Source organism: Cynocephalus volans, chromosome 10, assembly GCF_027409185.1.
Source record: "Cynocephalus volans isolate mCynVol1 chromosome 10, mCynVol1.pri, whole genome shotgun sequence".
NCBI lineage: Eukaryota > Metazoa > Chordata > Mammalia > Dermoptera > Cynocephalidae > Cynocephalus > Cynocephalus volans.
Window position 1 is genome coordinate 96,003,322 of NC_084469.1, and position 14,096 is coordinate 96,017,417.

The 14,096-nt window shown below is 53.4% G+C and overlaps 1 protein-coding gene across 1 annotated transcript; it reads left to right on the top strand.

The window, feature by feature from the left end:
* The first annotated feature begins 6,944 nt into the window (after window positions 1-6,944).
* SHD (Src homology 2 domain containing transforming protein D) lies at window positions 6,945-14,031 on the top strand. Its single transcript, XM_063110491.1, has 6 exons — window positions 6,945-8,025; window positions 9,125-9,230; window positions 9,308-9,496; window positions 10,527-10,650; window positions 11,859-11,978; window positions 13,655-14,031. The coding sequence occupies exons 1-6, from the start codon at window positions 7,729-7,731 to the stop codon at window positions 13,839-13,841; spliced, it is 1,023 nt and encodes a 340-aa protein (XP_062966561.1). The 5' UTR covers window positions 6,945-7,728; the 3' UTR covers window positions 13,842-14,031.
* Window positions 14,032-14,096: the final 65 nt, after the last annotated feature.

The following is a 14,096-nucleotide window of genomic DNA, read 5'->3' on the forward strand; positions in this document are numbered from 1 at the left end:
ATTTCAACTCTGGTGTAATTCTCTACCACTCCAGGATTTTCTAGTTTAAAGTCCCATGCCTCCATCAGACCCCTTCACGACCTGATCAACTCCCAAGCCTTCTCTCCTACCCTACCCAGGGTTAGTAGCATCAGCCCCACCCCCCACCACATGCTTGTATTTGGAATTTGGCAATTAGGTTTTGTATTTTTCACTGTCAGAGTTTGGGGGGTGAAGAGTCACCACTTTGGGATCCACTTTCCTATGATGATTTCCCTGCTTGGATATGACTGATGTAGAGGTGAACTGGGGGCCAGCTAGGGCTTTCTGATGAGGACTCGGGGGGCCTCACATTGTAGCTCCAAGGCTGTGAAGTCAGGACCTGGGGATCCTGACAGTGGTAGACTGAGGCCGGCTCACACTGAAAACTCGTGAGAGTCAACGGGTAGTTGATGTCTCTTGTGTTAAGCAACATCATGTTGGTGGCTTAAACTTGGCCATAGGAGCATTTACACCATGGAAACTGGCAAGTGCTGCAAATCAGTCCCTCACACCAGCCAGAGAGCCAGCTGTTAAGCATTTACCAGCACACCACTGCCTGTTTTCTCCAAATCCATGATCATGCATGGAGCCTGGAATGTGGTCCATTCAGAGATTGGTTAAAAGAAATCATCTGGGGTTGGCCGGTTAGATCAGATGGTTAGAGTGTGCTGGTGATAACATCAGCGTCCAGGGTTCAATCCCTGTCAGCCACCAGAACAAAACAAAACCAGCAAAAAAGCAAAGCAAAGGGCCGTCCTGTGGCTCACTTGGGAGAGTGTGATGCTGACAACAGCAAGTCAAGGGTTAAGATCCCCTTACCGTCCGTCTTTAAAAAAAAAAAAAAAAAAAAAAAAGCAAAGCAAAATCATCTAGTTTAAGAAGTTGTAAAAAGAGGTTTGGTGGGGAGGGTGAGGGTTGGGCCTCTCTGGTTCGTTCTGATTCATTCTCTCTGACTGTTTCCTGAACGTCCGTCACTCCTGATCCACTGCACTTTTCGCCATGCGCGTGCACTGTTACTTGCATTTATTTAATAGTATTACATTGTAACCTAACTGTTTTCCAACATATGAGTCAACAAACAACAGCCCTTGGGCCAAATTTGGTCCCTGTGGCCTGTCTTTGTAAATAAAGCTTTATTGGCACACCGACATGCCCATTTGTGTGCATATCATCTGCGGCTGCTGTTGGTCTACAGTGGCAGAGTTAGTATTTATGATAGAGACTTTATGCCATGCAAAGCCAAAAATATTTATTATTTGGGCCCTTTACAGAGAAAGTTTTTTGACCTCTGCCTAGGTCATCATCAGCTCTGCAGTTCTCGAAAGGCCTTCAGAGAAAGGTGGTCAGGACAAGGCACCCCCCACATGTGTAGGTGCACACTGTCCCTGTAGCTCCTCCAGCTGAGGCCACCCAGAGGACAAGCACCAGCCTCCCTCTCCTCTGTGTGACATGGCAGGTGGACTACAGGGATCTTCGCAGCGAGTAATAATAACAGCTAAGGTTCGTGCACCACTGAGCACTCTCCAGACCTCGTGCTGAGCTGTTTATACAAACTCACCCAATGGGGCCGGCCCGTGGCTCACTCAGGAGAGTGTGGTGCTGATAACACCAAGGCCACGGGTTCGGATCCCTGTATAGGGATGGCTGGTTAGCTCACTTGGGAGAGTGTGGTGCTGACAACACCAGGTCAAGGGTTGAGATCCCCTAACCGGTCGTCTTTAAAAAAAATAATTATAATAACTCACCCAATGCTCATCTCCTAATGCAAGTTTATGAACCCCTTTGCTCATTCAGAATATATTTATTGACCACCTACTTTGTGTCAGGCTTTGATTTAAGCACTGGGAGCTGGCCGGTAAGCTCAGTTGGTTAGAGCACAGTGTGGATAAACCAAGGTCAAGGGTTTGATCCCTGTACTGGCCAGCTGCCCCCTCAAAATAAATAAAAATAAATAAATAAATAAATGAAAAAATATATATTTTAAAGTGGATTTAGGCACTGGGGCTACAGCATTAAAGTAAAACAAAGTTCCACTCATAAAGGTGACATTCTTGGTGGGAGATGGGGGGTAAGAGATTAAACATATATAAATATAGTGAATATAAATAACACATTTTTACAATAATATATAATAATACTACAGAAAATATATAATATATTATGTAAAGTTAATAAATGTTATATATGATAATATGACATAATAATATGTATAATGTTATAATTATCAATAACAATATAAGTATAATAAAATATAAATGAAATTTATGTATTATATTACTAATAAAATATAATTTTATGTATTTTTATATTAATAATTTAAAATATATTTTGTAAGAATCATAAATAATAATAAGGTACAAATAAATAAAGTAAATGTAAAATAAAATAAAGTAAACGTATGCTGTAGGTAGTGATAACTGATTAAAATAAAGCAGGGCTGTCCAGTTTTCTCAGTGGTTAGAGTGCAGTGTTACAACACCAAGGTGAAGGGTTCGGATCCCCGTGCCAGCCAGCTGCCAAAAATAATTTTAAAAATTTAAAAATAAAGCAGGGGAAGAGAGTTCTGAGGGGCTGCCAAGGGGATGCCTTAGCAGATGTGTTTATTGTCCATCTCTCCCTGTATTTTTTATCTAGTACTGCCTATGAAATTATCCCAAAATTTAGTGGCTTAAAGCAACAGAAATCCAGGTGTGGTTTAGTTGAGTCTCCTGCTTCCAGGTCTCTCAAGGCTGCAGTTAAGATGTTGAACAGGGCTGGGGTCTCATCTGAAGGCTTGCCCGGGGCAGGATCAGCTTCCAAGCTTGCTCTCGTGGTTGCTGGCAGAATCCAGTTCGTCATGGGTGTTGGCCAGAGGCCTCCCTCAGTTCCTTGGCCACGTGGAAACTTGGAGCAGCTTGTTTCATAAAGCCAGCAGGAGAGTAGAGTCTGTAGACACAGCACCCTTCCCCTCTGCCATGTTCCTTTGGTTAGAAGCCACAGTCCCACCCACACTCGAGAGGAGGGGATTCCACATGTCATGAACACCAGGAGGCAGGGGTCATTGGGGGTCACCTGAGGGTCTGCCTGCCAGACTTCCACTGGACAGTGAGCTTCGCAAAGGCACATATCATATTGGCAACTGTGTCTCCAGCACCTAAAACCACCTAGGCTCTTAGTAGGTGCTCAAAATGCTTGTGGACTGATTGAGTGGGTGTTGCCCCATTCACAGGCGAGAAAACCGAGGCTCAGGAAGCCCCATGGCTCTGCCTGCTCCCACCACTCCTCCCCACCCTTTCCTACACCACTGAAATTTTTATTTTTAATTTTTACATCCCCTTGGAGGCTTTTAGACTTTGTTCTCTCACCCTGTGCCCCCTGCTCCCTGCTCTGCCCCAACCTCCCCTGGCTCCCCCCCCCACCTGCCCTTCCCCCCTCACAGCCCACAGCTCCCACCAGCTTATCGTCTGTTACCCTGTCCTCGAGAGCTGTCAGATCTCCTGCGAAATCTCCTCCATCAGCCCCCTGGGGCTGCCACACTGCCAGAGCAGATCAGAGGATGGGGGGAGGGGGTGGCAGTGGCCGCTCGTCCTGCTGGAGCCCACTCCCGCCTGAACCTGGGCCTCATAAAGGAGAAGAGGGGCCGCTCCCACTCCCCAAGCTCTTGCCACAACAAGCACAGCACTGAGCTCTCTCCAGGCCGAAGCTCACTGCCCACTCCCTCGGGCACACGCTCTGTTACTGCCCCATTTTACAGATGAGGGAGGCTCCTAGGTCAAGGGCTCGTGGTGAGTGAGGGAAAGGCCCTGAGTTTGAATCCTCAAGGCTCCAAGTATATGCCCTTGATTTCACGCCCCACTAAAACTGCTGCAGACTGGGAGCCTTTAGGGACCAGGCCAGGCCTCCCCCATCAGACTGGAGGCCCTCAAAGGTTGGTCCATGCCTCCTCCATCAGACTGGGAACCCTGAAGGCAGGCTCATGTCTCCCCCATTTGACTGGGACCCAGGAAGTCAGGGCCATATCTTTTCCATTAGACTGGGAGCCCTTGACGTTTGGACCATGCCTCCCCCTTCAGACTGGGGAGCCTTGGAGGCAGGTTCATGTCTCCTCTGTCAGACTGGGACACTGGAAGTCAAGGCCGTGTCTCCTCCATTAGAGAAGAGCCCATGAAAGCAAGCACGTATTTCTTCCATCAGACGCTTCCCCCAGCAGACTGGGGACTCCTGAAGATAGGCTCATGTCTCAACTCCATCAGACTGGGGGCTCCGAAAGTGAGGGTCATGTCTCTCCTATGAAACTAGAAGCCCCTGAAGTCAGAGCTGTGACTCCGCCATCAGACTGGGTGCTTCAGAGGGCAGGATTATGCCTTCCCCACCAGACTAGGAGCCTATTAAGGCATGCACGTATCTCCTGCCTCAGACTGGGGGTTTCTGAGGGCAAGACCATACCTCTGCCATCAGACTGTGAATTAAGAAAGGCAGAGCTGTGTCTAAGGGCTTCTGAGGGCAAAGGTGGTCTCCCCTATCAGACTAGGAGCACCTAAGGCAGGGCCACGTCTCTCCCATCATATGAGGGGTTTTTAGGCCCCATCGTGGGCCGTCATCTATCCCCGGCTGGTCCCATCTGCCCTGGTGTATTGGCTCCCACACCCCCTCGAGAGTCAGAGCTGCTGTTCTAGGAGACAGGGGCAAGGGTACAGAGAGAGCAGGCACAGCCCCCAGCCAGGGACCACATCCCGCTCCTTCCTGAGGTCCTGTCCACCCTAAGCATATATCGAGCACCTACTGTGTGCCACACAATGGAATATTACTATAAAAAGGAACGAGGCTCTGACACACGCTACCACGTGGATGATCTTTGAACACATCACGCTCAGTGACAGACGCCAGACACAGAAGGCCACACAGTGTGTGTCTCCATTTATATGAAACGTCCAGAACAGGCCAATCCACAAAGACAGAAAGTGGATTCGTGGTTGCCAGAGATTGGGAGTTTGGGTCTGAGATTTCTTTGGGGGATGATAAAAATGTTCTGGAATTAGTGGTGATGGTCACACAATCTTGTAAACATACAAAAAACAAACCCCACTGAATTGCATGTACACGGTAAGTGGGTGAATTATAGGGTGAGGGAATTATATCTCAAGAAACCAAACAAAACACAAAAGCACCCAAAACAGTGCCTGGCAGTAAGTGCTCAGCAGGGGTGACCTGTCAGTCCCCATTTCCCACGTGAGAAAACTGTCCAGGTCACTCCCCAAGGTCAGGTGGGCTGGAATTCCTGAGCCCAGGCTCTGGAGAACCACAGCACTCTGAGCCCCGCACACCCTGCAGGAGCCCTCAATAAACTGCCTCCCAGACCACGAGTGCTGGGGGAAGGGAAGTCCCCGCCGTGCAGGACCCCCAGACCCCTCCACATCCTTGCTTGTAGCCACACAGCGCCCCCCTGCGGGCAACCGTCCCAAAGCCCAAGCCCAAGAGGTCATGTGGCTGATTCAAGGTCACAAGGTGACTCCCAGCCTGGCTCTGTCATCTGCCTCTTTCTGCACCCCCCCACCTCCTCCTCGTTCCTTTCCTGGGGGTGGGGGTGGGGCAGCCCCAGAAGCAGCCAGCTCAAAAGCTCAGGAAAGTCAAATGCCGTTTGATTCTGCCTCCAGGGCGTCTAATTGCTATTCCTGACACAGACTGTAATTAGAAGGCTCCTTTCAAATATTTATACCTCAGACACCGAGTATTTATCCGACAGGGAGAGGACTCGGATTTGATGAGATCTGTCAACAGCTCATCCCCGAGCCAGGAATTGCCTTGCGGCTGACAGAAAACAGGACAATTACCCACGGTGCTCCCTGGCGGTCCCCAGGGACGCTGCCTTGCTGATCGGAGAGGGTAGGGTGGAAGGGGGGGGTGCGGACTGTGTCAATGAGCCCCAGAAGGGAGGTCCAAGTTCAACAGGTCTCTGTTGGGGGACACGGCAGATGGGAACGGGAGGGAACAGAAGGGTCGAGGCCCCTGCTGCCATCAGGGGCTTTATCTTAATCGTTCTATGCCTCAGTTTCCCCATCTGGAGAGTGGGGCTAAGAGTGGAGGGAACAGGGAGGATCCCTGATTCCATGAAGAGACTCCAGTGGGTGGGTCTGCAGTGTCACCCCACAGCAGGCCACACGATGGTGTCCAGGCAGAAATGAGCTGCTGAGCAGCTTTGAGCGAGGCCCTCCCTTCTCTGTGCCTCAGTTTCCCCATCTTTAAAATGGGGAGGCTGAGTGATCACTTGCTCCCTTCGGGTGATCCTTGCTCGAGCTCTCTGGGTTTTCCTATTAGAAGCCTCCTTTTTCTAATGAGGAAACCAAGGCACCAAAGCACAGCAGACCCTGTCCCCGGTCCAGTAGTTCTGCCAGTCACAGCGTGTCAGCTTTTACTTCTGTCTGGTCCTCCCTCCCCTCCAAGCCAGAGGCACCCTGGGGGAGCCAGGAGAAGAGAATCTGGGGTCCCATTCTTCCTGATCACCCCTCTTTTTCTGCAGTCATTAAGGGAAACTGAGCAAGCCTCCTTACGGGGAAAGAAAAAAAGGTTTTGCTCTAAAATCGACCAGCAATCCCCTTGTCCTCTCTCATCTCCCAAACTTCTTAGTGTCCTTGCCCCCAGACAGCTGCAGCTGCCGACAGGCAGCCAGGACAGGCGACACCCTTTCACTCAGTCCCCCTTCCCACCCCCCAACCCCAGAAGCCACAAAGGGACAGATGCTGAGGCCACACGCCAGGCACAGACGCCATCTCCCTGCCCCTGGGGGAGGGGAAGCCGGATCGCAGTCCCTTCCGTCGCCTCTCCCTTCCTTCGGCTGCGTCAACGTCAGTTTTAGCCGGTGACCTCTGCGACAATGTCCACGCCCCCCAACCTCCTGGTCAGTTTCCCCGCCAGATACCGGTTCGGTTTCAACCCTCGGCGGTGGCCACTCGCCCCGTCCGCTGGACGCCTTCCCCGCTTCTCGCGGTCAAGTGCAGCCCCAGTCTCCCCGCCCCTCCTGCCCCGCACCTGTCGCTCTCCCGAGCCACCTCGGTGCCAGCTGACTCCCCACCTGCCGCCCTCCCCGCGGCCCCCGCCCCTCCCTGCCCAGAACAGCTGAAGGTCTCGGTCACCTCGGAGGGGCGCGCGGGGGGCGGGGGAGGGGCGGGGAAGCCTTGACGTTGCTGCCCAGGACGTGGCCCGGGGCTGGCGGGGACCGGCGCGTCCTCCTGCGCGCCCTCCCCGAAGTCCCACCTCCCGGCCGCGCGCCGGCTGCTGCGGGGAAAGTCTCTCCGAAAGCGCGAAGGGGGATCGGAGGGGATTTTTTATTTCCCTTTGTGCCGGCGGCTGCGGCCGGATCGAGGCGGCGGGGCCGGGGGCCGCGGGATCGGGGGGCTCCCTCCGGAGCGGGAAAGAGCGCGACAAAGGATGCGCCCTGCCGGGGTCACCGTCCCCACGGCCCAACTTTGCGCGCGGTGCCCGCGCCCCGGAGGAGCCCGCCCGCTGCGCTGAGAACCCAGGGGTCCGGGCCGAGCCGGGCGAAGGTGGGCCTCTCCCGCTCCCCCGCTGTCGCCGCTTCTGAATTTCCCCTTCTGCACGCTGAGCCCGGCCAAGGCGCACGCCTGATCTTTCTCCACCTGCTTCGCCTCCTCCCCCTGGGGAAGGGGGCCCGGAAAAAGGCATGTGGATCCCCCTCTGACGGTGGCAGGATTTGGGGTGACACGCGTCCAGATGGCCAGGTGGCTGCGGGACTACCTGAGCTTTGGCGGCCGGAGACCCCCTCCGCAGCCGCCCGCCCCCGACTACACGGAGAGCGACATCCTGAGGGCCTACCGGGCGCAGAAGAACCTGGATTTTGAAGACCCCTATGAGGACGCCGACAACCGCCTGGAGCCGGACCCCGCGGGCCCTGGGGACTCCAAGGGGTCCGGAGACGCCAAGTACGACTCTCCCAAGCACAGGCTCATCAAGGTGGAGGCTGCGGACATGGCCAGAGCCAAGGCCTTGCTGGGCAGCCCCGGGGAGGAGGTGCGTGGCTGGGTGGCCCCGGGAGGCTGGGTGGGGAGGGTCAGGCTGTGCCCCGTCCCCCCATCTGGGGGAGCTTGTTTAATGTGTGATCCCAGAGGTGGGCCAGAGCACCAGAGGGACACTTGCCAGTCCTCCACCTACTTGTCAGAGTTTGATATCTGTCCCTTTGCAATGCACAATGCTGGTTGTCCCTCTGACCGGCCCTGCTTTGTCTTTCTGTCCTCCTGTTCCCTGGCCATACCCCTCCTCCCGTCCCCTCCCCTCCACTTCCCTTCCTCTTGGCAGCAGGTGGGATCTTCCCAAAACGTCTGAGCAAGGCACTCTCCTTCTGGGCACTTAAACCTCCTCACCATGACTCTGCCCTTCCTGCTGTTAGGATTCCCATTTTACAGAGGTGGAAACTGAGGCTCACAGAAGAGAGGTGACTCGCCCAAGGTCACAGGGCTCCAGCAAGTTGAGATTTGATTCCACAGCTGTCTCCAATGCCCATGCTTTTTTTCAATATGTTTCCTAGAGGATCGGGGAGTTGACCCCAAAGCTTCAGCAGAGACAGTAGCCAGAGAGGGATTTGAGGTGGGTGCCAGGGGCTGCATTGAGTCGTGGTTCATGGCACCAGAAAGGGAATAGGAGGCAGGGATTCAGGGGAACCAGACAGCTGGGATCAAACTCTGCCTCTGACTTACCAGCTGTGTGACCCTGTACAAGTCACTTACCCTCTCTGTGCCTTGGTTTCCCCATCTGTAAAATGGGGATAATGTACTTACTGGATGTTGGTATTATGAATAAATATAGGGAAAGCATTTAGAGCAGAACTGGCACCTGGTAAACATTACAATTACTGAAGGAGGGAAGCAGGTGTCTGTGTTGGGGAGAATCACAGTAGCCTGGAGGAAGTCAGCAGGGGAAGCTGGCAGCTGTGTGCCAACTCTCGTGAGTGCTAGAGTAGACTCCCTGCCCTCCCCCCGCCAAAAGAACTGCTTGGAGATGTGTCAGATGGCCCAGAGGGGGCAGGCAAGGAGTGTAAGATCACCCAGCAGGGCATCCAGAGCTGCGCTCGGCCCCCCTGAGCCCTCGCCCCTCTCCTTCCTTCTCTCCCCAGCTGGAAGTTGACACTGAGTATTCAGACCCTTTTGATGCCCAGCCTCATCCTCCTCCCCCAGATGACGGTTACATGGAGCCCTACGACGCCCAGCGGGTCATGAGCGGTGAGCGGGCAGGGATTGGGGGATAGAGACAGAGGCCAGGTGGGAATAGGCTCTGACCAGTGTCCTTGGCCTCCCAGAGTTGCCATGCAGAGGGGTGCAGCTGTATGATACTCCCCATGAAGAACAGCACCGAGATCCAGGGGATGGACCCCTTTCCGGGCAAAGGCCTCGACAGAGCCGGCTGCCCCAGGAAGATGAACGGCCAGCGGATGAGTATGACCAACCCTGGGAGTGGAAGAAAGACCACATCTCCAGGGCATTTGCAGGTGCTTCTCCCACCCAGGCCCTGGCTTCTGGATGCGCCATCCCTTCATTTCCTCGTCTGGTCATGTCCCCCGATTCCACTTAGAAAGTAGAGCCCAATCACCTGCCACTTTGGTAGTTTGTTAATTCTCACTAAAGTGTGAATGACTGATAGTCGTAAATTCCTCTTCCCAAGAGAATATACATCTTCCTTGGAAACTAAAATGCCTTTTAGAGTGGAATGGAACCTATTCATTCCGCTCAGTATAGTGCAGGGAGAGGAATATGGCTTTGGTGTTACACTAGACCTGGCTTTGTGTTACTTGGGCAAGTCACTTTATCTCCTTGAGTCTCAGTTTCCTTACTGTAATATGGAGATCATTCTAGTACCTACGGAACATGGCGCTTGTAAACTGAGTGCTAGAAAGTGCACTATTATGTAGGAGGTTTTGGGAGGAGAGGGCAGTACTTCTTAGTAGCTGCCAGTCAGGTAGACTAGGGATCGATTCCTAGCTGAGTTGAGTGAGCTTGGACAAGTCTCTGAACCTCAGTTTCCTCCTCTTTAAAAGGGATAATAATAAGGTCAACTTTAAGAAATAAAATAATTCGGACCAGGAGGACTTGTGACAACCCAGCCTTGCCCCAGAGGTTGTGTGACTGGGAGGGGGGTCGGGGCTCAGTGCCTTGATCTACCTCTCTGCATATCGGGGGTGGTATTCTAGTTCTATGACTTGGCCCCAATAGGGGCAGAACCCCGGAAGGGAACTTGGGAGTCCATGGCTCTAGTCGGAAACTTCCAACCCACCCTCTAGACACGCCCCCTGATCTCTGATTTGTCGTTCATAGCACTGCCCCGCCCTTTCCGTGGCCACACCCTTTCCTCCTGAAGGCCAATCCTGCGCCAGCCTTAAGCCCAGCCCCTCCTATTCTGGGCTCTGATAGGTTCCTCCAAGCAGGTTCCGCCTTCCTACTGAAATTCCATTGGCTTGTCCCTGCCCCGCCCCCACAGCTAGGCTGAACTCAACCCTTTCCTCTCTACCCTTAACCCTCCAGTGCAGTTTGACAGTCCGGAGTGGGAAAGGGCCCCAGGCCCAGCCAAGGAGCTCCGGAGACCCGCGCCCAGAAGTCCTCTGCCTGCAGAACGCGTGGATCCGGCCCTGCCCCTGGAGAAGCAGCCGTGAGTGGGGAAGCCGAAGGTGGAAGAGCCCTGCCGAACCCCTCCGACCACCAGTAGACTCCAACCCCTCAGATTTTTTCTTTTCCCTCCCTGGACTAGGGAGCTGGGGGAGCTTTGATTCATTCGTTCACTTCACTCATTTCTTCAATTAATCTTCCCTGTGCACCAATGCCTGCTGTGTGCCAGACACCCAGCTAGGCACAAAGCAGAATGAGATGGGGTCCCTTTCTCGCTGGGAGCAGGTTCTGGTTTCGAATCCCTGCTCCGCCTCTCCTGGCTGTGTGGCCCGGGGCAAGTCACTTAACCTTCCTGAGCCTCAGGCTCAAAAGACTGCCTGTCTCACTTGGTTGGGGCTCACAGCCTGAAAGCAGAGACAGAAATTATTCTCACCCCAGGATCTCTTGGGATGGAACTGGGAAGAGCAGGATTCTGGGGGGCTCCCAACTTTGGGCTGCGGTGCGGTGCATGAGCTGGGAGGGTCTGGGGCTTCTTGGTGTCCCTCCAGCTTGGGAGCTCCTTGAGGGACTCCCAGAGCCCAGGCCATGCCATCACAGTCATTCCCAAACCTCTTCGGTGGGCGATACAGAACTGGTTATTTAACACTGAGGCGTAGGATGCGAAGTTTATTCTCTTTTCAATTTTCTTTCAATACAAACGACGGTAAAGTCTCCGTTTGGCGCTCTTCTGTCTTTGACACCTGCCCGCAACAGCTAACCTCTCTTTGAGCACAGTAAAGAAAAATATTAAATAAAGAATGGTACAAGGGGCTGGCTGGTTAGCTCCGTTGGTTAGATTGTAGCCTTGTAACACCAAGGTCAAGGGTTCGGTTCCCCATACTGGCCAAAAACAAAAAAGGTAGAGGTGGGTGGGGATCTGGGATGTGGCAAAACTCATGAAAGTGATTGAAGTTGGTGGATTAGGAAGGGGTGTTGAGGACATTTGGAGACCCAGCCAGATGGGGGCTGTCAAGGTCAAGGTGAGGTCTACATGTTGAATTGGAGGTAGCATCTCCACCTTTGACCTGGGCTCAGCTGCCTCCCAAGGGAAGCTGTGTCTGCCCGATGACCTGGCTCCTCCTGAAAAATCCAAGGGAATTTTCCTCGATTTGTAGCCTGGGTGTCACAAGCCCTTGCACCAGCTGTACCTGGCCCGACCCCAGGGTGTGCTTGGGGGTGGCCCTTCATGAGACATCTGCCCTCACCCCCTAGGTGGTTTCATGGCCCGCTGAGCCGGGCTGATGCTGAGAACCTCCTATCACTCTGCAAGGAAGGCAGCTACCTCGTGCGGCTCAGCGAAACCAGCCCCCAGGACTGCTCCCTGTCCCTCAGGTGAGCCCCCAGCCTCCCAGGGACAGAGGGTCACAGGACTGCATGCGTCACACTTACAGGTTAATTGGATGGGAGCCCAGGGGTGTGGTTCCAGCAGCCAGTGGGCAGGGCTTCCAGGCCAGTGGGTGGAGGTTTTTAACATAAGGGCGGGGCTTCCAGGGAGGTCACTGGCATGATTCCAGCTGGGAATGAGCTCGCCGTCACTGGAGGTACGCAAGAAGATGAAGCAGGATCCAGGCCTTGGGTGAAATGGGGAACTAGGTGTCCACGGTTTCTTTAGGCTCCCCTAGTGCAAAAGTTGAAGTATATCTCCTTGTGTCTGCCTGAAGCCAGAATCCCAGAGCGGCCCTGTAGGCATTTGAGTTTTAGGCCCTGATTCCATGTGCTCCTGTTCCTAAGATTCTAAGTGGGTCTAATTATAAAACGCTCCCAAGATTCTACTAGGTGTCTGAATGCCAGATCTAAAAGGACAAGATTGGAAGAGGACTTTGAGGCAGGTTCAAATCCTGACTCTGCCACTTTCTAAATTAATCAACCTCTCTGGGCCTTTATCCTCATCCGTATAGCAAGGGTAGTGATAGCATCAGCTTCCTGGTGGTTCTGTGATAATCAGACAGACAAACAAAAATAGGTGAAAAAATACTGGGAACAGTGCCTGGAAAACAGGACATGCTTAATTAATGTTAATAGTCATGATAAAATGATTCCCAGGTTCTAGGTCATTCCACCCACCACACATGGAGAGAAAGCAAAGGGATCCCAGACCGGGGGTTGATTAGTGGGAGCCCCCGAGGGGCCGTACAAGGGATCAGAAACTTGGGAGAGAGAAGAGGTGGTGAGCTCACTTGGTTAAAGCATGGAGCTGGTAACACCAAGGTCAGGGGCCCTGATCCCCTTACCAGTCAGCCGCCAAAAAAAAAAAAAAAAAGGGTAAGAGAATAGGGTGAGTCTGGGGGTGCTTGGAGTGACCTAAGAGGGGTCCTCAGGCCCCCTGGTGCTAGGTCCTGTCCCTTCATTGAATAGACATTAATTGAGCACCTGCTGTCTGTGTTCCAGGCCCTGTTCTAGTTGCTGGGGCTCTGGCAGTGCCAGAGATAGAGATATTTTAGATAGAGATAAGGGCTAAGACCCAAACAGAACAGTGGAAAATCGGAGAGTTTGAGTAGGGGCTCAGGGGTGGCCTCTCTAAGGAGGTGACATTTGAGCTGAGCCGTCAGGAAATCAAAAGAAAGAGTGCGCAGGGGTAGAAAGTGTCCTGCCAAGGTGTCCTCTTTGGGGTCTCCTGACTGCACCAGAATTTCGAATGTGTTCGGCCACTCCCCAGGGCATGGGTTAAGGACTAGGTTTTAGAGCGGAAAGAGAAACTTACAAAGTCAAGATCAGGGAGGTAGAACCTGATCCTCTTGTATCCTGCAGAAGACATGCACTGGGTCTGCTGTTGGGTCCCAGTTCCTGGAGAGGAACCTCAACCCCAGCCTACTTTCATAGGGGACAAGCCTGAGATGGCAGCCTGGCCAGGGGGGAATAAGCAAACAGCTTCACACCAAACCACTGTTTACCACCAATGTCTGGGGACACCAGTGCCCGGCCCTGGGGACTGTGGGAGGTTGCTTTAGGGATGGAAAGCATGAGTGGGTCTGGGGTGTTCAGTGCTCCCTTGGACCCCTGTCCCCCAGGAGCAGCCAGGGTTTCCTGCATCTGAAGTTCGCGCAGACTCGAGAGAACCAGATCGTGCTGGGGCAGCACAGTGGCCCCTTTGCCAGCGTGCCCGAGCTGGTCCTGCACTACAGCTCGCGCCCGCTGCCGGTGCAGGGTGCGGAGCACCTGGCCCTGCTGTACCCGGTCATCACACACACCCCCTGATGGGGACCCTCAGCCCCCTGCCCAGCATCCCTGCCTGATAAAGCTGGAAGACAGATGGACAAACAGACTCTCTACCCTTCCAGACCCTGGTCTACATCAAAGCCACCTAATCTGACTCCTTGTGGGTTCTAGAACTCAGAACTGTGTATCAAAACCATCCCCTGGCCTGGAAAATAAATAAGTTATTGTCTGTTTCAAGTGTCCTTCCTGGGCAGCAGGGAACGGGGATCCCTGTCACCCAGTGGGAGAAAGAAT